At 46.9% G+C, this 24,887-nt stretch overlaps 1 protein-coding gene across 1 annotated transcript; it reads right to left on the bottom strand.

Moving 5' to 3' along the window:
* Positions 1 to 21,722: 21,722 nt before the first annotated feature.
* LOC120966803 (uncharacterized) lies at positions 21,723 to 24,790 on the bottom strand. Its single transcript, XM_040393348.1, has 2 exons — positions 24,706 to 24,790; positions 21,723 to 22,705 (listed from the first exon to the last, which is right to left on the bottom strand). Exons 1-2 carry the CDS (start codon positions 24,788 to 24,790, stop codon positions 21,723 to 21,725), a joined length of 1,068 nt encoding a protein of 355 aa, XP_040249282.1.
* Positions 24,791 to 24,887: the final 97 nt, after the last annotated feature.

The following is a 24,887-nucleotide window of genomic DNA, read 5'->3' as shown; positions in this document are numbered from 1 at the left end:
AGGATAACACAGGAAGAAGACAAACAAACTGAAGAACTTGAACTGAGGAAATTGAGAAAGTCTTCAGTCAAAGTCTTCAAACAGATAAGAACAGGCACACAACACAGTAATGAGGAAATGAAAGAGTTGAGGAAATAGAACCAGTAAGCTTGGTGAAGACAATGATTTGGTAGACCAGTTCCAACTGCTGTGTCAGTTGTACGTCTGGTTGGAGCGGCTAGGTATTTAAACCTGAGGATACACAGGCCTCACCGTATTATCCTTGAGCTAAGGTCACACAGACCTCGCCCAATCACTCGTGGTAAGTCTTCAGGTGACTTCCAAACCTTCACAAACTCGGTCACTCGATGATCCACAATTTCCTCTTGGATGCTCAGACCATGATGCCTAACCGTCTGGAAGAAGCACAGTGTTCAAAGGTAACAAGCGTCTGATCTACGCAAGATCAATCTCTTCAGTGATGCTCAATCACTTTGGGTTTGTAGGTGTTTGGGTTTGGGTTTCCTCACTTGATGATTTTCACTAAAGTCCTCGGAGGATGGGATGCTCTCAAATGACAAGTGTCAGTTTCTCTCGGAGCAGCCAACCAGCTAGTGGTTGTAGGGGGCGGCTATTTATAGCCTAGGGAGCAGCCCGACATGATAAGACATAAATGCCCTTCAATGATATGACCGTTAGGTGGGTAGATATTTTGGGACAGCTGGCGCATAGCACAGCAACGGTCCGAATTTTGAGTATCAAATTCCTCGGGGCTATCATGTTCCTCACTGTGTAGGCAATCCGCACTGGCGAATTCCTAACTCCTCAGACAGAACAAATTCCTCAAAGACTAGAAGAACTTCGTCTCTGTCACTGAAGAAATTGACTGAGCTGTATGAGATTTCCAATGGCTTCACTCGAAGGGATTGGTAGGTGTAGGATTTGAGTTGAGCATCACTTGGAAATTTTTCCTTAGGATTTCCTCGACCCCCTTTAACAGTACACTGTTTCCTATGACTCAAGAAAGAGAAAATGAAACTAAGAAAACAAAAGTCTTCACGCTTCATGTTCCTCGAATGAATGCCAAGTCTTCAAGGTCACACCAATTTCTTCACTTTCAAAGTCTTCAGAAAGTCTTCAGAAATCCAAAGTCTTCAGTCGAAGACATTCATTTTTAGGGGTCGACTTTCTCTGTAAATATCAAACTCCTCATAGACTTATAGACCTGTGTACACTCATAAATACACTAGTCCCTTAACCTATAAGTCTTCAATACACCGAAATCACTAAGGGGCACTAGATGCACTTACACTCAACGACTCATGCCAATACAAAGCAAGACCACCACTAAGACCAACACTATCTGAAGCATCAAAACCACTTAGACCTAACCGAGCATGGTACCTCTTCATTTTATTCTTAGACTGCCTAGTTTCACAATGAAAGACGACACTAGGGGAATGAGCCTGCACTAGGCTCACAAGATCATGAACTATCCGAGGGTTCCCACCCCATCGACAGTTCTAGCTTAGAATATTCATTGCTCCTGACGGGGCTCAGCTCGCCCCGTCAGGTCGCCGGCGGCCCCAAGGCCGACTGCCTCCACAGTGTTGCATTTTTTTGGTGTACCTGAAAGCAAAGGGTCAGCGGAGGTGGCTGTGTTGGCATACACCACCATGGCTTGGCTGCCATCCACTTCCCCTGGACGTATCACATGGTCATCTCCTGCATTGCGTTTGCCCAGAGTGGACAGGTCATCAAATAGCTTTGCATTGGCCATCTTAGCTTCATATGATAGGTCACGTAGCGGTGGAATGATGTCCGAGCTTCTGGGTTGGGGAGGCGACACATCCTGGACGCCCTTGCTTGCATTCAGACTTGTGGCGGCAGTAGCGTTGGACTCCTTATCTTCCAATTCGCCATCACCACCATCAGACATGTTACGCATCTGTTCTGCCAGAAATTCATCAACGGCCAGGTTTCCACTTTTGTGCTCTGATGTTTGCATGTTATGGCGAGCTGACATGGCCAGGCCCCATATCGCTAGTGTCTTCCCTCCCAGGTTCAACGTCGTAGGGGCCAAAGTTCTCCCGGAGGAAGGCTTCGGGCGGGCGGTGACCGCAGAGGGTGCCCCTTTATCGCCCCCACCATCCTCTGGGTTCCCCTTGGCCAGGCTCGGCTTCATGCCCACGGACGTCGCAAACGTAGACATTGCGGCTGGGAACGACGGCGGGACAGCTCCTAGGTTAGAGCATCTCCAGCCGTTGGCCCCCAAGAGGCATAAAAATCGCCGCCTGGGGGCGAGCCGGCGGTACAATCGGCGCTGGGGGCGGTTGGGCATCCAGCCGTCGCCCCTAGGTCGCCCCCAGGCGCCGATATTGGTCCAGTTTTCGGCCCACTTTTGGCGAATAAAGGCCCCATATGGGCGAGAATCGGCCCATATTCGGCATGGTTCGGTGTTGAATTCTTAACATAAATATTTTTTATCACATAGTTCATCACAGAAAATCAAATAGTTCAACAAAATAGTGCAACAACAAATAGTTCAATACAAATTATATAGTTCAACAAATAAAAACTCATATTTCATCACACATCGAGCCCGGCGTCGCCCTTGAGCCGCCATAGATGCTCCACCAGATCCTGCTTTAGTTGATGATGCACCTGTGGGTCTCGGATCTCCTAACGCATACTGAGGTAGGCAGTCCAGGTTCCCGGTAGCTGGTGATCAACTTCGGCTAGAGGACCCTGCCTGTAGTATGGTTCAGTGTCAACACTGGCTCTTCCTGCTCGCTCTCGATGATCATTTTTTGCAAGATGACACAGCAAGTCATGATCTCCCACATTTGATCTTTCGACCAGGTCTGAGCAGGGTATCGGACAACAGCAAATCGAGATTGGAGCACACCAAATGCCCGCTCGACATCCTTCCTGCAAGCCTCCTGCACCTTGGCAAAGTGGGACTTCTTGCCTCCTGGCACAGCGTTTGAGATAGTCTTCACAAATGTAGACCATCTTGGATAGATGCCATCAGCTAGGTAGTACCCCTTGTTGTAGTGCCGCCCGTTGACCTCGAAGTTCACCGGAGGAGAATGACCTTCAACAAGCTTGGCAAAGACAGGGGAGCACTGCAGCACGTTGATGTCATTGTGAGTTCCTGGCATACCAAAGAAAGAGTGCCAAATCCAGAGGTCCTGTGTGGCCACCGCCTCAAGTACCACACTACAACCGCCTTTGGCGCCTTTGTACATCCCCTGCCAAGCAAATGGGCAGTTCTTCCATTTCCAATGCATGTAGTCGATGCTTCCAAGCATCCCAGGAAATCCTCTTGCTGCATTCTGTGCTAAGATCCGAGCAGTGTCTTCCGCATTGGGTGTTCGCAAGTATTGCGGTCCAAACACTGCCACCACTGGCCGACGGAACTTGTAGAAACACTCAATGGTGGTGTGCGCCCATAGTCGTCGAGTGAATCACCGGGAGCTCCGTATGCAAGCATCCTCATTGCTGTCGTGCACTTCTGGATCGAGGTGAATCCAAGTTTGCCGGTGCAATCCGTCTTGCACTTGAAGTAGCTGTCGAACTCCCGGATGGCATTCACAATCCTGAGGAAGAGCTTTCGGCTCATCCGATAACGGCGCCGAAATGTTTTGTCGCCGTGCAGTGGAGCGTCGGCGGAGTAGAGCATGCAGTAGCCTTCGAGACGATGACGGTTCTTTGCTTTCATCCGCCCCGGCGCCGAGCCACCTCGCCGCGGCTTTTCATTGCTCGCTAGCAGGGCGGCGAGGACCATGAGATGTTCCTCTTTCTGGACGTCTGCCTCGGCTTCCTCCTCCAGCAGCGCGGCGAGCGCTTCCTCGTCGTCCGAGTCCATTGCCGTGGCAGGCAAAAATCGCCGAACACCTTGCGGGCATGGTGGGCGCGCACCCGCCGCTACACCGCCCCTCCGCGGCCGGAAACACCGGAAAAATCGCCCAGCCGGTGGTGGAGAGGCTACCTCGGTGAAACCTCTGCTCTTTTTCCGGCGGGGATGGGCTATCTAGCGGTGGCGGGCGGTGGGCGGCGCCGGGATACAGCCGGTTGGAGGCCGAGCACGCGGGGGGTGGGAGGCGAATCTGGAAGAAAGATTTGACTTTTCGCCTGACGGTGTAGCGCCCCCCCCCCCCCCCCCAGTGCGCCGGGTTCAGCCTGCCATCGCCGGTCCCAAAAACGGGTCAAACCGGCGGATTTGGCGTCCTGGGGTGCGACTGGGGCGTTTTTTCGGCGCCGGCGCTGAAAAAGTCGCCTGGGGGCCTGTTGGGAGCGCTGCTGGAGATGCTCTTAGATCGATCTGGAGGCTTTGACGGCTTCTGGTGCTTCACGACTTCCACCCCAGGCTGCTTTATGCAGGCAGAATCATCCGATTCATTGCGGGAGGGGACATGAGGCCCTAATCCATCCGGACGATGTGAGCCTTCCGGATGCCTTCCAGACCTCGACGTTGGCTTAGCAACGGCAGGACCGCTATGACCTGAGAGGGTGCGCGATCTGTGGGCGGACGGGGCCGCGACGGTTCCATTGTCTCACCGAGGCAGAGACATGGAGGACGAGCCACCCGCGGCCGGAACGGCGCCCGGCGGTGGTGGCGGCGGGGCGGTCGCCTCCTGATCGCCAGGGGCGCAAAACCCTAGCATCGATGCTGCAACGATCGTAGGACGCTCCTCATATCCAGCTCAAATACATGGTTCTTTTTCTTTATTATTTAAATAGAATAAAAAGATATACCCTCATAATATGTTCATATGTTGTACTCCAATACAGAACGGCATCGATCTGGCCAAGGTTTACAAGTGATATATAATCACACTAAATTCTCCTGAATACACGCACAACATGCAATTAAGATCTAAACCCGTTCATCGAGTGGAACAATGCCAAGCAAACACGGTTGTAACAGGTTTTTTCCCCTCCAGTTACGCAAAATGAGTTGAAAACATGCATGGTGGTACCTAGTTGTTTACTCAACGGCCTGTTGCAGTTTGACCCGTTTGGTCGACTGTGTTCACTGTTTGGCTCGCATCACACGAAGTTTAGAGCATCTCCCAAGCAGGCCCGCTGGGAATGGCTGAATCGATCGGTTTTCTCTCAGCCAGGCTTGCGGCGTGCAGAGAAGAGGAACGTGACGCCGAGCTGATGCGAGGAGGGGATGGCGTGAGCTCGCGCGCATTCACGAAAAAGCGGTGGGAGGAATCGGGACACCTCCTGCCAGATCGGACACCCTATTTAGCCCACGTCAGCTCATCCTGATTTCCTGCCACCATTTCCCCCCTTCACGCTCTCCATCTCGGGCGATTTCGTCACCAACTAGCAGGTAAACTGCGCATCTTCTCCGGTCGGCAGTAGACAATGGTTGCACTTCGCCATCCTCCTCTTCTCCGATGAGTTTCGCGTCACCTCTCTGCTCACCATTGGCTGTAAGTTCTATCACTCCCCTCCCTACTCGATATAACTTAGGTCTATGAGCATGTGCTAGGGATAGATCTATGAATAATGGTAGCATTGCAGAGTGTCGATCTGTGACCATATGATATTGTGGTAGATAGTGGTGATGGATTACTGGAACCGTAGGTTTGGTACTAGGGTTTCATGATGTTTTCCATTTCGGCTACATCGTAGCTGTGGTGGTCGACTTTCTTGCCTGCAACTCAATGGTAGCACTCTTTTGTGGCTGTGGTATGAAATGTGCTCTAAACGCTTTTGAAGAAAACTTCATCGAATTTGAAAAAAATTCATCAAATTTGAAAACAAAAGTTCATCAATTTTGAGAAAAAAGTTCATTCATTTTGAAGAAAGAATTCACAAATTTTAAAAAATTCTTTGAACCAGGAAGAAGAAAAAAAGAAAAAAGAAAAAAAAAGAAAAAAGAAAAGAAGGAAAACAATGTAAGTATTCGCGTGAGGGTCGGTGGCGGTGTGGTTACTGAATAGTACTTCACAACGTGAGGTAGCCGGTTCGAGACAAGTCAGGTATAAGTAAAGAACAATACTAGTACATCATTACTGATGAAATTTGCTTGTCAAATTGCAGCTGCCATTAGAGGAGAAAAATAAAAATCAGACTTTACCAATTAAGGCACGATAGATTCAGAAAATAAAATATTTCACTTGCTATAGGTAGCTTGTTCACTTGGGTGTAAGCCAGGGAGGTAGATTCAGAGTAACCTGAATTGCCATGGTTCCAGAATTTTGCAATTATTCTGCAATTCTAGAAGCAAAGTTGGTCGTTAGGTTCTTTTTCAGGTTTTCATTGTAACATACTTACTCTACATCAGTAACAGAAGATTAACCGGAGATGAACCAACCAGTACGTAGTAGAGACTCGGCGCACAAAAGATACAAGAGAGAAGAGCAATACAAATACAACCACCCAGAAAAGCTCCTGCACAAGTAGAAAAAGGGCCTTTTGTCCCGGTTTATAAGGGCCTTTTGTCCCGGTTCTGGAACCGGGACTAAAGGGTCGTTACTAAAGCCTCCCCCTTTAGTCCCGGTTCTTAGATGAACTGGGACTAAAGGCCGTCCACGTGGCCGCAGCCTGGATTTATGATTTTTTTCAAAAAAAAATTCAAATTTTTTTTGAATTTCAAATTTCTGAATTATTTTAACCTCTAATCTCTAATCACCACCCCTCATCACTGCTCAATTTAACCTCTAATCTCTAATCACCCCTCATCATTCCAAATCATCTAACTTCCCGGACGGTCACCCATCCTCTCACTACTCCAGCCTGAGCACGCTTAACTTTCGGATTCTATTCTCCCTCGTTTCCAAGTCTGCACTTGTTGTTTTCCTGACAATAGTAAGATGTCAATCCTATTAACCCTCAGGAATTTAGCTTGAGCATGAAGTCACATGTTTCACTGTTTGAGTTTGAAACTATTGTTTTAAAAAACAATAATTATTTAGTAACACTAATATTTCTTGAATAAGTAGTTTGACCATACTATGACCACAGTTTGACCAGATTTTGACCATAGTTTGACCAGATTTGACCAAAATTCAAAAAAACTGAAATAATTATTTAGTAACACTAATATTTCTTGAATAATTAGTTTGACCATTATTTGACCACAGTTTGACCATAGTTTGACCAGATTTGACCAAAATTCAAAAAAACTAAAATAATTATTTAGTAACACTAATATTCTTGAATAATTATTTAGTAACACTAATACTTCTTGAATAAGTAGTTTGACCATAGTTTGACCAGATTTAACAAAAATTCAAAAAAAAAACAGAAATTTGAGCATAACTTTTTTCCTTTTAGAAACAGGCCATAGGTCGTCAAAATCGGATGCGGATTCTAAAAATTATGCAAACAGGCCATAGGCCGTCAAAATCGGATGCGGATTTTCGTGCTGAACATTTTGATATATTATACATTTTTTCTGGCATCGTATGCAAAAGTTATAGCCGTTTTACATTTTCCCTACACTTTTTGCAAAACATGTCCAAATTTAAGTTTTTTAATTTTCCTAACTAGTACATGTAGTAACATAACTACATCTGGAACGATTTTAATTTTTGAAGTTTTTATCATTTTCTTTTGCTTTTTACAAAACCGAAAAGGCGATCGGGGGGGGGGGGGGGGGGGGGGTAGAGTTTGAAAATGAGCCCGCCCTTTAGTCCCGGTTCGTGTCTCAAACCGGGACTAAAGGTCTAATCTTTAGTCCCGGTTTGAGACACGAACCGGGACTAAAGGGCATCGCACCCTTTAGTCCCGGTTCGTGTCTCAAACCGGGACTAAAGGGCTCAGGTGAACCTGGACTAATGCCTTAGCCGCACGAACCGGGACCAATGCTCACATTAGTCCCGGTTTGTGACTGAACCGGGACTAATGTTAATATTGCCCTGTGACCAAAGCCCTGTTTTCTACTAGTGCTGCCTCCATGGATTGGAACACTTCAGACGCCATGAGCTCTGCGCGCTGTTGCGGCCCTTCCCTTTTTTGCCCTCCGTCGCCTCCACCAGGCTCGAACGCTTGTTATTCCAGTAGCAAGCCTGGAAGACCACTCAACTGGGGTCGCAACTCAAAATAGTCCATAATTTTTGGCCTTCTGGATCCCCCATCAGTGTCCCAGCAATCCCAACAGTCGCCATCTTCCTTTCCCCCAGTAGGAAGGAAGAGATTTCTGAAACAACAATCAGCCGAGGTCATTTATCATTTGCAGGGACGGCCTGATCTCATAATATCTCCATTCCAACATGTGGTGTCAACATGACATGATGAATATGAAGAAGTTCAAAACCATGCCATCAAAGAAAGAAATTATCAGTCAACAGGAGCTAGCAACGACCAAAGGAATGAAAGAGCACTTTGATTCAGGAGCTAGCAATGACCAAATGAATGAAAGAGCACTTTGACTCAGGAGCTAGCAGCTGTCAGCTCATTGTCTTCATGTAGTAAGTGTTATGAAGTGAGCATATATTCCATCGGGCCAAGAGGCCAACACATATACATGAAGGGAAATAAGCAAAGAAGCCCCTATACAATATGATAACTGCACACACAGCACAAACCCTGTTCTAACACCCCCCACCTCAAACTCAAGGGGGATCTTGGACACCGAGTTTGGACAGGAAAAAGCTGTGTTGAGACCGTGTCTGAGCTTTCGTCAGAAAATCAGCAAGCTGAAGCTCCGAGGGCACATACTGAGGGGCCACAATTCCGTCTTGCACCTGAGAACATGTGTAGGAGGCATCAACACCGATGTGCTTGTGAGCTAATTCTTAACAGGATCACGGGCAATGCTGAGTGCCCCAGTGCTATCGGAGAGCAGAGGGGTCGGTGCAGCAGTGGAAACACCAAAATCCTGAAGAAGCCATCGTAGCCAAGTAATTTTTGTAGTCATGGACGCCATAGCTCGCAGCTCAGCCTCAGCACTGGAGCGAGATACAACAGTCTGCTTCTTGGTCTTCCAGCCAACCAGGGAGGAGCCAAGAAAAACACAATAGGCAGAGAGAGAGAGAGAGCGACGATCAGTGGGATCGCTGGCCCAGGTAGCATCACAGTAGGCCTGAAGCTGAAGAGAGCTGGAGCGAGGGAAGAATAAGCGACGAGTCACAGTACCACGAAGGTAACAAAGAACACGAAGAAGGTGACTGTAGTGAAGTTGAGTGGGAGGAGAGACAAACTGACTCAGAATGTGCACAGCATAAGAAATGTCAGTACGAGTGATGCCTAGATAGACAAGGCTCCCAACAAGATGGCGGTAGCGTGTGGGATCTGCAAGGGGTTCACCCTCACCAGGACGAAGATGGAGACCAAACTCCATAGGAGTGTCAACCGTGCGCTGATCAGTGAGGCAGGCACGAGTGAGAAGATCTTGGATGTACTTCTCTTGAGAGAGATAAATACCCTCAGGGGAAGAAATGATCTCAAGTCCAAGAAAGTAGCGAAGAGAACCCAAATCAGTCATCAAGAATTGCTCATGTAGACGTTTCTTCACAAAATCAATGAATTGGTGGTCAGCCCCTGTGATAATCATGTCATCAACATAGAGTAGTAAAAGGGTGTGACCGCGAGGAGAAGTGTGAATAAACAGAGCAGGATCGTGAGCACTAGCAGAGAACCCGATCCCTGTGATGACGGTGGAGAAACGCTCAAACCAGGTACGAGGAGCTTGTTTCAGCCCGTAAAGAGCGCGCCGAAGGCGACAGACAATGCCATCAGAGACAGTATAGCCAGGAGGCGGCTGCATATAGACCACTTCTCGCAGCTCACCATTCAAGAAGGCATTCCTGACATCTAATTGAGAGATGGACCACTGCCGAACAACAGCAACAGCCAAAGAGTGCGAACAGTGGTCATGTGAGCAACAGGAGCAAAAGTCTCATCATAGTCACGACCATACTCCTGTTGGAAGCCACGCACAACAAGACGAGCTTTGTAGCGCACGAGAGAACCATCTAAATGTGTCTTAACCTTGTAGACCCATTTGCAAGTGATGGGTCTAACGCCTGTAGGCAGGGGTACAAGGTCCCAAGTGCATGTGCGCTCAAGAGCATGAATCTCCTCTGCCATAACATGCTGCCATTCAAAATGAGCAGCAGCCTCATGATACGTAGATGGCTCAACAAGAGTAGCAGCAACAACATAGTACGCAGGAGGCTGGAGAGTGTGGCGATCACGCAGATTATACCGAGGAGCAGGAGGGGTAGGTGGTTCTGAAGGAATGGGACCCAACAGGGAAGGAGTGGAAGTGGAAGTGGGTGCATCCGAGGGAGAAGGGTGTTGAGCACGACGGGAGTAGATGAAAGGAAGCGGAGAGAGAGGGGAAGTGGAAGGTGGCGCATCAGAGGGAGAAGGGTGATGAGAATGACGAGAGTAGGTAATAGGAAAATGAGAGAGAGTGGATGGCTCAACCCGGGTAGGAGAGTCAGGAATAGAAACCTCATCCTGTGTAAGCTGAAGCTCATGAGCAGACATAGGTGAAAGGCTAGGAGTGGACCTACTAGGTGACGATAAATGTGAAGAATCAGGTAGAGTCAAAAAAGAGAGAGGCTCGACTAACGACTCGGTGGTGGCAGTAGAAGAATGACGAGGGTAGAAGGAGCGAAACTCATCAAAAGTGACATCTTTGGAGATTCTCAGTCTTCGAGCAATAGGGTCCCATTAACGGTAACCTTTGTGCTCCAAACTGTAGCCAAGGAAAACACATTCAACAGATTGAGTAGTCAATTTGGTGCGTTCATGAGGGTGGGATTAGAACAAAACAGGCACAACCAAATAGGCATAGACCACTATAATCAGCTGGACCATCACCTAGATGATCAACTGGTATCCCTCCCTGAAGAGCAACATAAGGCTGAATATTAATGAGATAAACAGCGGTAGAAACAGCCTCAGCCCAAATGTGCAGGGGAACATCAGAAGATAAAAGAAGAGCCCGAGCAGTCTCAAGGACATGACGATGTTTGCGTTCAGCCACCCCATTTTGAGCATAGGCACCAGGACAGGAATACTGAGGAAGGGTGCCATGTTCAGCAAGGAAACCACGAAGCACATGAGATAGGTACTCGTCAGCAGAATCATCACGAAAAACTCGAACAGAGGAATCATACTGAGTGCGAACCATGGTAGCAAATGACTTGTAAATTTGAAGCACTTGACTACAGGAGGACATAAAGTAGATCCAAGTGTGGCGAGAAAAATCATCAATGAAAATTATATAATATTTGTGACCCCATTCAAAACAAAGGGGGCAGGACCCCATACATCAGAGTGAACAAGTTCAAAAGGTCATTGAGAAACAGAATTACTAGAGGGATAGGGGAGTTGTATCTGCTTGCCAAGCTTACAACCCATACAAGTTAGTCAACTATCACCAGATACAGACCCTAAAACACCACTCCTAACCAAAGAAGACAAGCGGGAGCCACAAATGTGACCCAATCGATGATGCCACTGAGCGAAGGATGTGGTGGAGGTGGCAGCTGAAGCAAAAGGGGTGGTGATGTCCGACTGGCTAGAGGACGCAGCGGAAGGAAGGCGCAGCCAATCGAGCTCCCAAAGGCACTGAGAGTCATGGCACCGAGGACCGATCCCAACTAGAGTCCCCGTATGACGATCATGAACACAACAAGAGTCAGAATCCAGAATAATACGACAACCCAAGTCAGTAAGTTGACCAGTAGATAGAAGTTGCATAGTCAGTTTATTAACATGAGAAACGGCAGGGACATGAAAAGAAGACGTGGAAAGAGTCCCTCTTGCGGCAACAGGAAGAGAAGTGCCATCTGCAGTCTGAACCATAAGTGGAGAAGGCACAGAGTTGATGGCACAAAGGTGATCTCTGTGTGGTGTCATGTGGAAGGAGGCCCCAGAATCAAGAATCCAGGGCAAAGATGTAGCTGACGAAGAGTGCGGTGGTGGACCAGACGTCTAACCAGCAGAACCTGAGGATGGTGCAGAAGCAGTAAGGCGACGCAGCAAGGTGAGCATCTCCTGGCGAACCTTCTCAAGGGAGCCCTCACGAGAATTAGAGGAGCCTCCCGAGTCCTTTTGAGGACAGCCACCTCGGCGACCCTGTTTCCTCCTTTTGATGCACTCCGTGATCACGTGACCATCCTGCTTGCAGTAGTTGCAGAAAGCACTAGTGGAGGTTGCTGCCACCTGTGTAGAAGAGGGCACACCAGGCAGCGGTGGTGGAACGAGGGCAGCTAGGACTGCTGAAGAGGATGGCAACAAGGCCATGCTCCGTAGACGCACCTCCTCAGATCGCAACTCAGCAAGGGCTGCCAGAGTAGAGAGCCGAGGATGGCGTGCCAATAGTTGAGCACGACTCTGCTCGAAATCCGGCCGGAGGCGAGTGAGGAAGTCGTAGAGGCGACAAACCTCCAGCTTAGCTTGTTGCCGCACACAACACTGACATCCGCGACAAACATTAGCTCCCAAAGAGTCCAATTGGCGCCGCACCGCCGAGATCTCCTTGTAGAAATCATCCACAGTAGCATCTCCATGTTGTAGTTGTTGCTCTTGACGAACAACAGAGAGATACATGGCATCTCCTGTAGACTCATAGCGATGCCGAAGGTGCTCCCACATCTGATATGCAGTGGTAAGGAAGGCACTAGAAGAATCAAGGAATTGGTTTTGAACGAAAGTTCAATGCCAATGGAGTTGAGTGGGAAGAAGATCAATACCCCAAGACGAAATTTGTTCCTCAACAGGAGAAGTATGATCCCACTTATTTCCAAGGAACACAAGCTCAAGATGATCTTCCACCACAAGACCACAAGCAAAAAGGCAAGGACAAGCTTCAAGAGGAGATTGATGCATTTGAAGAAGCTCCCAAGGCCTTGGTCAAGTGGGTTCCCAAGACTACATCAAGTTCCACTTCATCAAGTACGACTACAACTCCAAGGATTCCCATCAAGATGGTGTGGATCCCGAAGAAAAAGAACTAGAGAGTTCTTGAGGGTGACTCCGCCAACATACTTCACTCATATCTTTTGGCAAGGACTTGTGCAAACAACTTCCATATCTTGCACTAGTTCATGGAGTCACAAACCCTCTTGTTGGTAAGACACGGGACAAGGTAACCTAATGCTTTCATGGACATTATCTTATGTGAACATCACTCTATGTCTATGGAGATCCTTGTTTGTTCCTTGTGGGACTAACCCGTGTAGGTATTGAAAGTGCAACTCACTCCAATGGATTGCTCCAAATGATCTACATCAACATTGAGCATCTACATCTTCAAAACCTACATGAAGTCATCATCGACAAAACCCAAGGTTAGTTCATCCCTCTAAGGGGGGATATCATATCTAGGGGGAGCTTTACTCTAACCAATTGAGCTAAAGCAACTCTAATGATGTGAACACAACAATGCTTTATGTAAAAGTGGTAACCCCACTTGTGCTTAAACGATGAGTATGACCTATGATCAAATGTTCTCATTTGACTCCTAAGTCAATATACTCATATATAGATGACCTAGTCATCGCCAAATTGCTTGAAAGATGCTAGAGTGATTGTGCATGCTTTGTCACATATTTCATTTGCCATTTTATTGTGTGAGCATGTTGATTGCATAGTTTACTCATTCGAGGACATCTATTTGTTGCTTTGAATGTTTGGCTTTTTCACTTTTGCCAAATGGATGGACAAGAATGCCTAAGAACTCCCTCTAGCTATCTATGCTTTTCTCGTCTCAAACTCTATTCATGCTACATCACAAAGTTTGATCAAGTCAGATTCGAACCACTCTGTGTATGGAGCACTTGGAGTCCCCGATTCGTCATAGACTTAAACTTCCAAAACCTCTTTCTGCATTTCGGTATGACCGAGTCATTCACTTCGGTCACATCGAGTTCACTAAGTTGATCTAGGTTTTCCATCTCGGTGCAACCGATTTGAACTTTTCGGTCACACCGAGTTGCAGTAACCGCTTGCGATTCTGCATCTCGGTGCCACCGAGTTGTTCCACTTGGTCACACCGACAGGGTCAGGATATATAAACCCACGGGTGAGATTTTGGAAATTTCTTCAAACTCCTCAGCCCGCGCGTGTGTCCTGCTCTGCCTCCTCGGGTCTCCGGATCGTCTCCTCGCCGCCAGCGACCTCCCGCCGCTGGTTTCCATCGCCGTCAACGGATTTCTGCTCCGCCGTTGCCGCCGTAGTGAACTCCAGCCGAACTAGGGTATGGGTTCGACTCTGTGTGCTATTCCTTTAACTCTGATTCATAGCACATTGCTTTTCCATGTTCATGACCACGTATGCAAACAATCCATCCACTGAAAACTTCCTTTAGGTTAGATTGGATTTGAAAATTTAGGGTTAGGTCTCCGCCGAACGCATCTCGGACTGACCGAGTTGTAGAAATCGGTCTCATTGATTTGTCTCAGGCCATAGCACATGCATTTCCGGTCTAACCGAAAACTGCACATCGGTGCGACCGAGTTCGACTCTCTGCGAAACCCTAGCAGTCTCGGTGCCACCGAACTGTGACTCGGTCTGACTGAGTTCACTAGTTTAGGCTCCAAAATTGCTTCGGTATCACCGAGTTTAACAGATCAGTAGCTCCGAAATGCTTTATGTGGAGAACTAAAACTAAGTTTTTGAGTCATCTGTTTTGCAAAAACTCTACACTTTGTGATGCTCATCCACTCTACCTCATCTACATATATTCACAGGGTTTGCTGTCAGTAAGATTGCCGAGATGTCTGACCAGAGTGACAGTCAGAACAGATCTAAAGAACATGTGCAGTTGAGTGATGGTTCAGATCCCTCAAGCAGCTATGATGAGGGCAGTAGAAGCACACCTAGCAACTTGCCCAAGGCAGCCACCAGAACCAGGAGGAAGAGAACCTTAGACTCTGAGGATGAGGATTATGTGGTTGTTGAGGATGAGGCCACCTCAAAGAAGAAAGTGCTGACGAAAGAATATGGCACATCTGCTGCAACTAAGCCAGGCTTGAAGAAGAAGGCACCTACCAGAAGAATCCCAATGTCCAAGCCAAGGAAAGTTCCAACGGGGGAAACCATGAAATTTACCATAGAATCAGATGATGGTGAAGCAGCAGGAGATGATAAGAAAAAGAACAGGGCAAGAACCACTACTGCAAAAGTTCTTGGAAAATCAACTATGGTAAGAGATTCTGAAGAAGAAGAAGAAGAAGAAGAGGATAATGCTCCAGCACCCAAAGCTCAAAAGCTTATGGGAGATGCTATCAAGTCAGGGGCTGCTCCATCTAAGCCCAAGTCTGCTCCCAAAGCTCAAGCTCAGAAACCCCCAAAGCCCAAGAGAAACACTAGAAGTATTCCTGCTGAAGGGAAGAACAAGGCCCCAGTGCCTCAAGCTGAAGAAGAGGATGATGAGTCTCTTATTTTGAGAAAACGGAAACCCAAGATTCCAGACCACAATGATGCTCATCCTGTGGCTGAAGACATGCACATCAGAAAAGATGCTGGACTGAGATTGTGGAGACAGTCTGATCCCTATGTTGTGAGGAGGAGGGCTGCAGTTGATTACATATTTCATACCAAAGAACAGGAAGACTTCTATGAGACAATTTTGCTTGACAAGAAGCCAATTGTATGTGACATGAGATGGGTTGATTGGGGTTACATCAATGCGAAGGAAGGTCACTTCCTAGGAGTTTATGACAGTTTCAAAGCATGTGGAGTTGACAAATTTGTTGGGCAAAAGCTCACAAAATGGAATGATGAGCTGATCATGCAGTTTTACTCCACTGCTCACTTTTACCCAGATGGGAAGATCATATGGATGTCTGAAGGTACTAGGTACCAATCCACTATTGAAGAATGGGCCATGCTGATCAATGCCCCAGAGGAACATGAAGATGACTTGGATGTGTATGCCAAGAAGAAGAAAGACCACAACACTATGGCAAAACATGTACAAAGAGATCCCAGATAAAACTTTGGAGACTCACAAGCTTGGATCAGTACATTACTTGTTGTCTGGTCTGCCTACCATCAACACCATCCTAAGGAACACTCTGCTACCCAAGTTAGGAGATCACAAGATGATCAGAGGACATTCCATCAACCTGCGACAACTTTTTGATGTCCCTCAAAAGTTCAAAGTCATGAGTCTGATTGTAGAGACAATCAAGAGGAGAACTGCTGACCAAAATAGAAGCTGCGGGTATGCTCCACATATTCAGGAGCTCATCAACTCCAAGATGGGCACAGGTACATATTTGTTGGATAAGGAGCATCTACCCCTATATCCTGAATCTGAAGACAATACAGTTGTGATGAATGAGGAGGAACCATCATTAGCTCAAGTACAAGAGAAGAGAGCTAAAGCTAAGGCTAAGAAAGCTGCCAAGATGCCTAGTTTAGAGGAAGCATCTCAAGTTTTCCTGAAGAGCAAGCAAGATCAGCTTGCATATATGATCGAATCTACTTTGAGGATTGAGAAGGGCTTGGCCACCCTGACTCAGAATCAGGAGAGCTTGGAGAGGATTGTTGAGACAAAATTTTATGATCTTGATGTGAAGGTAACTGAGATCCAAACAACAGTTGAGCAGCTCCAGGAGGAAGCATAAGAGAGGAGAGGGAAGGCAACTACTGATGCTTTTTGGCGAGTGCCTGTAGGACAGAGGTTTGCTGCAGTGCCTGTACCTGATTCTAGAGCTACATCATCTGCACCAGCAGCTACAGCATTAGTGCCACCTCCAGCAGCCACTCCACCAGCTCCAACTACATCAACAGATGCCTTCGTCCTCGGAGTTCTCTCTACACCACCTCCCGAAGACCAAGCCTGAGAGACGCATATCACTATGCATTTCCGAACTTTTTGGCAACTTGTTGCCAAAGGGGGAGAAATATGTATAGATCATAGGCTTTGAGAGAGAGTGTTTTGCCTTTGTATCTCTCTTGCTTTTGGTTGAACCTTTTTATGCGTTTGGTTGATACTCTGTCTTTGTCTGTGTGAGATACTTGTTTGTTCATGTAATTGATCATATGCTACCTTAATGATTGCTTGGAAGATGTTATCTCTTATATTCCATATATGATCACTCACTTTGATTGGTGATGAGTGCATGTTTTTAATTTTTATCATTTTGAGCGCTCCACCAAGATGTATGTGACATGGAAGAGTGACCCATGATCCTAATCGATTGTGCATTTGCATTCAAAAGCAAATTTTAAATAATGCACAAATTTAGGGGGAGCTCTTGCTGATCACATACTTCTCAAAGTGACGATGTATTTCAATCTTATGATCATTTGTCGAAGCTTTGATCTATATGTTGTCATCAATTACCAAAAAGGGGGAGATTGAAAGTGCAACTATCCCTGGGTGGTTTTGGTAATTCCTAAAAACATATAGCTCATTGAGCTAATACTATTTCAAGATAAATGTTTCAGGAAAGCTCAATGATTGGCATGGCATGGATTAGAAATGTGGACCCCTCAAAATGCTAAGGACAAAAGATTGGCTCAAGCTCTCAAGCTCAAGACTCTAAATTTTACTTTTAGTGATCCAAGATCACATTGAGTCCATAGGAAAAGCCAATACTATTAAAAGGTAATGAGGTGTTGCTTAATGGGTTAGTTGCCCGAAGTGCTTAGTGATATGCCTCAAAAACCCTCAACCACTTTCTCATATCCACATATGTCCCAAACCAAAAGTCAAACTCGGCCCCACCGAAACTTTCTATCTGGCGCCACCGAGTTCAGTTGACATAGCCACTGCCACAAAACCCTAGTCATTTCGGTCTCACCGATAGGGATCTCGGTCTCACTGAGACAGGATTGCAAACTCTCTGTTTCCCTTCGTAACGTTTCGGTCTCACCGAAATGAGCGATCGGTCCCACCGAGTTCGCAATGCAAACTCTCTGTTTCCCCTTCGTAACGTTTCGGTCTCGCCGAGATGAGCGAATCGGTCCCACCGAGTTTGCCTGACCAACTGTCTGGTTAGCTTATTACCAAAGTCGGTCTCACCGAGTTTGTGTAATCGATCTCACCGAGATTACGTTATGCCCTAACCCTAATGAAATCGGTCTCACCGAGTTGACATGTCGGTCCCACCGAAAATCCTAACGTTCACATTTTGAACTAAATCAGTCTGACCGAGTTTCATTATTCGGTCCCATCGAGTTTGGTCATTTGTGTGTAACGGTTAGATTTTGTGTGGAGGCTATAAATACCCCTCCACCCACTCTTCATTCATGGAGAGAGCCATCAGAACATGCCTACACTTCCATCATACATTTTCTGAGAGAGAACCACCTACTCATGTGTTGAGGTCAAGATATTCCATTCCAACCATATGAATCTTGATCTCTAGCCTTTTCCAACTTGCTTTCCACTCAAATCATCTTTCCACCAAATCCAAATCTATGAGAGAGAGTTGAGTGTTGGGGAGACTATCATGAAGAACAAGAGCAAGGAGTTCATCATCAACACACCATCTATTACCTTTTGGAGAGTGGTGTCTCCTAGATTGGTTAGGTGTCACTTGGGAGCCTCCGTCAAGATTGTGGAGTTGAACCAAGGAGTTTGTACGGGCAAGGAGATCGCCTACTTCGTGAAGATCTACCCTAGTGAGGCAAGTCCTTCGTGGGCGATGGCCATGGTGGGATAGACAAGGTTGCGTCTTCGTGGACCCTTCTTGGGTGGAGCCCTCTGTGGACTCGCACAACTGTTACCCTTCATGGGTTGAAGTCTCCATCAACGTGGATGTACGATAGCACCACCTATCGGAACCACGCCAAAAATCTCTGTGTGTACATTGTGTTTGCTCCCTCCAAACTCCTCCCTTTACCTTCATGTGCAATGTTTTACATTCCGCTGCTATACTCTTAGACTTGCATTTGTAGGTTGTTTACTTGACAAGTGCTAAGTTGCTAAAATCTGCCAAGACTTAAAATTGGGAAAAAGCTAGATTTTTATTTGGTCAAGTAGTCTAATCACACACCCCCCCCCCCTCTAGATATACTTTCGATCCTACAGCAGCACGTTGAGACGGCGGCGCTGGCCGGGAAGGACGGCGGCAGCAGCGGCCTGGAACGGCAGCGGCAACGGGTACCAGGAAGAAGAGGGGAGAGGCTCGGTGAAGAAAGGAGCGGCGACCGGCGGCAGCGGCGGCGGCGACCAGAGGCGGCGGCGGCGGCGGCTGGGGAACCTAACCCTAGCTCTTATACCATGTTATGAAGTGAGCATATATTCCATCGGGCCAACAGGCCAACACATATACATGAAGGGAAATAAGCAAACAAGCCCCTATATAATATGATAACTACACACACAGCACAACCCTGTTCTAACAGTAAGCTCACTAGTCAAATTTATTTATCTACTGTAAATGAGTATGTATAAATTTTGGAGAAATAGATTCCAGATATAAGAATGATGCAAATCAGCTAGCATTTGCAGTTGAATTTCATCACATGCCTACAATACATTTTTTAGATACTAAACGCACGCTCTACACTTCAAGGTAAAATAGTTTTATCCACTGACAGTGACACTATAAAAATGACATTTCGCTATTGGTGAACCTTTATGAAAATATGCCTATTTTAATATACTAAATTGGACATTTATGAAAAGGACAGGAGAACTTTTTGCTCAAAATCCTCTAATTACTAATGTATTTAAGATAAGAAAGTGATTTCTCATCATAATTAGTTAAGCCCAGTACCAATGTTCTGAAAACATTCTTCTCATACCGATGCTGCTGTGATAATTGAAAATGTTAATACTCTTCTTCTGAGTATAATTGTTGTGGCTCTGAAGAAGAGTCTGAAGTGAATCGTACATAACATTTTAGACAGCTAGCTTCTGGCATCATTGTTGTTAGCTTACTGCTCTGATTCGAGTTAACTCATCTCCTGAAAGATGTCTAAATGCTCACTATGCTTCACACTCGAATTGGGTATCATAAGTTTCAGAGTTCACACATGGAGTCTGAAAGATTCACAGTTAACATTCAGATCTGATTCAAATTCAGAGTTCAGAGTACAAAAAATGCATAATGCATACTGTTTACATGCATGTGTGACTCTAAAACTGCTTGTACCCAAGTGAAGATCCAACAAAATACAAAAAATGATTAAAGTACCAGATGCTAGTTTATTCACATGAATAGTAGTACAATACTAGAAGGATTACTTAACTTGCAAAATTCAAAAAGGAGAAGTAGAAGCTTCCCTGAATAGAACTCGTGACACCGTCAGTCCATTCTTGTCAATGAAGCGTCAAGGCATCATCACCAAACAGGGCCTTCAGAATCAAGTATAATACAGCAAAGACATAGCTCCAACGTTTTGTCACGTTTCCTAGAAGAGAAAAAAGCACCATCAACATGCACTTTCAACACATTTCACCTGGAAGAAAGAAAGCACCATCCACATTCAGTAAATCAGCATGCTCCTATTGCCCAGCCACTTTTTGCTTGAGGAGAAACACCACATCTTCTCACCTGGTGGTAAGTCGCTTCATTGATCAACCTGTTCCCCTCGTTGACATTTCATTAATCTGTTTCTATAATTGCAACAAGCACCAGAGAAGGGACCATCTCCTTTGCCTTACTGCAAGCACACACCAGAGATCTCATTTCTTCCAACTTCTACAGCTTCACATAGGAACAAACAGATGTGCACCATCCTCACACAGGTTGGTTCATACACTGAGGTACATAGTAATTCCTATGTTTGAAATTCTGCAAGATTCATACTACATGGCATCCCATCCGACTTTTTTCCTTTTCCTATTCCGACTTCCAAGGTCAAAATTTGCAAAAAAAAGAATGGTACATAAGACACACTTTATTACTATACTAAACAAATATTTTAAGGGATAATGATGCCCCCACTATCTATATAGATAATGCTATTGTAGAATAAAATTAGTTAAAAGATATAGCAGAAATTAACATGGTAATGCCATAACCCTTTTTAAGTTCACCATAACTTAGTTCCCTTATTGTATGAAATGTCCTCTGTTTTTCAGCACCATGCAATCCAAGCAACAATTTGCTTCTCCAGTACAAATACCAGGGCATTAGAAATTTCTGTTTATGTAGTGATATACAAGTAGGCTTTAAACAGAAATGCTATTACCCTACTGCTCAACTATTCAGTTTCAATATCAGATGCCCCTAGAGAAGTACTCCCTCCGTCCCAAAATAAGTGTCTTAACCTTAGTACAACTTTATACTAAAGTTAGTACAAAGTTGAGACACTTATTTTGGGACATAGGGAATATCACCCAGAAGCCATCCAAAACTACCAGAGACAAGTAAACGAAAACTGATACAAACTATTAGTAAAAAATGGCCTGCTTAGAAGAACTAGAGAAAGCAACCAATAAGCTAGATTAGAACTGCACCCTCGGCATTGATCAGCACATTGTGGGCAACTGGCCATCAACAAATCCAAAATTGTTACCCGTGCAAAAAGAAGCCCAAAAAAATTTCATCCACAGGGAAGTTTGAGACTTCATATTATCTTCAAGGCCAAAATGAGAACATTCTTTCATCTAAAGATAGATTGACGATGGCATTGAAATCTGCAATGGCTATTTCAGAACATACAGATGCAGAGTGTGCAGAAATGCTACTCAGTGATATTTCAAATCACTTGCGGGATGCTCTAATCTCACACTCTCTTGGTTGCAATATGTGTGTCAATATGACATGACGAACAAGTTCATAGCAGCGCGATGCTTTCTTCTTGACCGACTGACATAATGCATACCAATTTTCATACCCGTTCTTTGCTCATGCAAATCTGAGTCTAGTGGGTACTTGCCCTCTGCAAGCATCGACATAGTCATCAGCGAGGTGGGGTGCAGCTTCCTTGTGAGGGCATATGAACTTCTCCATGAATACCTTCTCGCTCTTCTGCACTATACTAAAGTAGCTAAAGTCGCGCTCTAGGAATCGATTTGCCTTCAGAAACTTTACATGGTAGTACCGGGCTCTGAGCCGGCCCTCCAGGCTATAAGTGAGCAATGCCGGGCGATGGGCAATATATGCCGGTTCCAACCCCACCTCGGAGATGAGGAACTCTGAGGTGCGCCGTAGCCTTTCATTAGAATGCCTCAGCACCCCTGGCGACTTGGTCAAAGCAATGCCCACCTCAGCATCCGACCACCTTAAAATGGTCTTCAAGTACTCTACTCTGACGGCAATCTTCTGAACGCTGAGGAATGTGACAGCCTGCAACGCCTGTCTGAACATCCGAGATCCACACGGCACACCAAGACTTTCAGCGCAAGCCACCGTTGTCCGGATGGATTCTACATTGGTGGTGAGCAACCGTGGATTAGAGAGGCACACCTTGGCAATGTCGCAATCACCCAGCCCCGAGTCCCGCAGGGCGGCCACGTTGGGCTTGACCACCCTCTCGAGGTCAGACGAGATAAGGTAGAAGTTGCGCTTGAGAGCTCGAAGGGTGTTGTCAATGGAACCGAAGAGGAGCAGGTAGTACTGCAGCTTGGAGACGATGAATGTCAGATGTAAATTGCCGTGGCAGTAGGAGATGAGGCGCCCGATCTGAGAATGCGAGAGGCCGAGGCCGGTGAGCCCGGCGACGTTGGGGGTCAGGGTTCTCTCCAGTTTGGCGCAGAGCAACTGCAGGTCCTTGGCGACGATGGAGGCGATGTCGGCGCCGGACAGGCCGAGGCCAGCGAGGAAGGCGAGCCGTGCGTCGGGATTGGTGGGGGATTTGAGGTGGGAGACTTGGCGGAGGCCTTGAGGGCCTGGGTGTCGGTGTCAAAACCGGCGGATCTCGGGTAGGGGGTCTCGAACTGTGCGTCTAGGATCGATGGTAACAGGAGACGGGGGACACGATGGTTACCCAAGTTCGGGCTCTCTCTATGGAGATAATACCCTACTTCCTGCTTGATTGATCTTGATGAATATGAGTGTTACAAGAGTTGATCTACCACGAGATCGTAATGGCTAAACCCTAGAAGTCTAGCCTATGTGAATATGGTAATGAGTATCCTCTATTTGGACTATGCCCTCCGGTTTATATAGACACCGGAGAGATCTAGGGTTTACATAGAGTCGGTTATATAGAAAGGAATCTTCATATATAGTTGATCGCCAAGCTTGCCTTCCAAGCCAAGGAAAGTCCAATCCGGACACGGGTACAGTCTTCGGCCTTCATGTCTTCACAGCCCATCAGTCCAGCCCATGGATAATAGGCCGGACGACCGAGGACCCCTTAGTCCAGGACTCCCTCAGTAGCCCCCAAACCAGTCTTCAATAGCGAGGCGTTCGGCACACATATTGTCTTCGGCATTGCAAGGCGGGTTCCTCCTTCGATGATCTCCAAGTAATATATTCGGCCATTGATCCAATGTCGTCTCCTTGGCTTCTGCACGTTTAAATAATCTTCGTCCTCCACGGGTCGAGCGAATGTGGAAAGTCAGGGTATTTTTGCGAATAACATCCCATCCACGCGAGGAAGAGCGCCTATTTAAAGAGATTGGATCCCAGATCCATTCAGCGCTACGCAGAAGAAATCCCCAGAGACTGCTTAGGAGAAATCATTCCAGCATGGCTAGTATTCCCAGCTCCTCCGCTCGTCCCGACCCAGAGAAAGGCGAGTGGGAGAGGTGTTCTGTGTCTCATAGCCGATTGACGAAGTTGCAAACGCAGGGATTCCTTCCCCATGCAGATCTAGTCCCTGTTCGAACGGGGTTAGCTTCCTTCAATGAGGGGACTCAGGCAGAGGACTTTCCCAATCCGTCCGGGGGAGAACGAGTGTGTTTTGTCCCCTACCTGCTGAGAGGCGTTGGATTTCCAATCCATCAGTTCCTCCGAGGGCTTCTGGAGTACTACGGCCTCCAGCTCCACAACTTCACTCTGGCCTCTATTATGCACATTGCGGGTTATGTCACTTTATGCGAACTATTCCTGGGCGTCGAGGCTCATTTCGAGTTGTGGAGGAAGTTGTTCTGTCTCGTCCCGCGCAATCACGAAGGGTCAATATTTGAAGTGGGCAGAGCCGAAGTATGGCGCGTCGCCGATACCGGATATCCATCCGGCACACCAAGGAAGGCACCTGATGAATGGCCCTTCGAATGGTTTTATATAGAGGACGTTGCGCTTCCCGACCCGGTTCGGAAGGGTCTTCCTGAATTTGCGCGCGTCCCGCTGAAGAAACGCCATAGTTGGCGTCCCCGAAGTCTTGAAGAGGAAGATGGCGCGGAGGTTCATCAGCTGATGAGCAGGATAAAAGAGCTCACTCAGTCCGGACTCACAGTAATCGAGGTTATGGCGATCTGCTTAGTGCGAGGGGTTCAGCCGCTCCAATACCGAGGGCTTCCAATGTGGCACTACAATGGGGAGAACGACGCCTCTCGCTGCGGCCGGAAAGTTCCGGATACCCCTGCCGCTTTGGCTAAGATATTAGCCGAGCTGTTCAAAGGGGAGGAAAAGTAATTTCTTCGCATCAAACTCATAGACGGGTACTCTATGTATAACCCTCCAGTTGGGTAAGGCCCGACACCTCTGTTTTTACTCCTTCCATCTCCGAATTGCCTTTGATAAATTTCTAGTTTGTTTGCTTATGACAGCACTAGCGAAAGGTCACCGAGGGATTTTATAGTCCTGCCCCACAGCTGGAGGACCACAACCGGGAGCTTGATCCCTGGTTTGAAGAGGATCCGGATATATTTGTGGTGCTCGCGGAGGGGGTGTTTTACCAGACGAGCTATGTGGCACAGAAGTGGCCATCATTGCCGACTACCCTGGTCTTCTTCCCGCTTCACAGGTAAGTAATCAAGAAACACCTTCTCCGAAAGGGTGCTCTTACTCTGCCTCACCCACCGCATTGTCGCGCGTTCTACAGGGGAGGCGTTTGACGATACCGAGGAAATCGGTTCCTGCGCCGGGCAGGCCTTCGAAGAGGAGGGCCGGTGAAGGCACCGC

The sequence above is a fragment of the Aegilops tauschii genome, chromosome 6, assembly GCF_002575655.3.
Source record: "Aegilops tauschii subsp. strangulata cultivar AL8/78 chromosome 6, Aet v6.0, whole genome shotgun sequence".
Taxonomy (NCBI): Eukaryota; Viridiplantae; Streptophyta; class Magnoliopsida; order Poales; family Poaceae; genus Aegilops; species Aegilops tauschii.
Note: the sequence above shows the minus strand (reverse complement) of the source record. Positions and strands in the feature narration are given on the sequence as shown.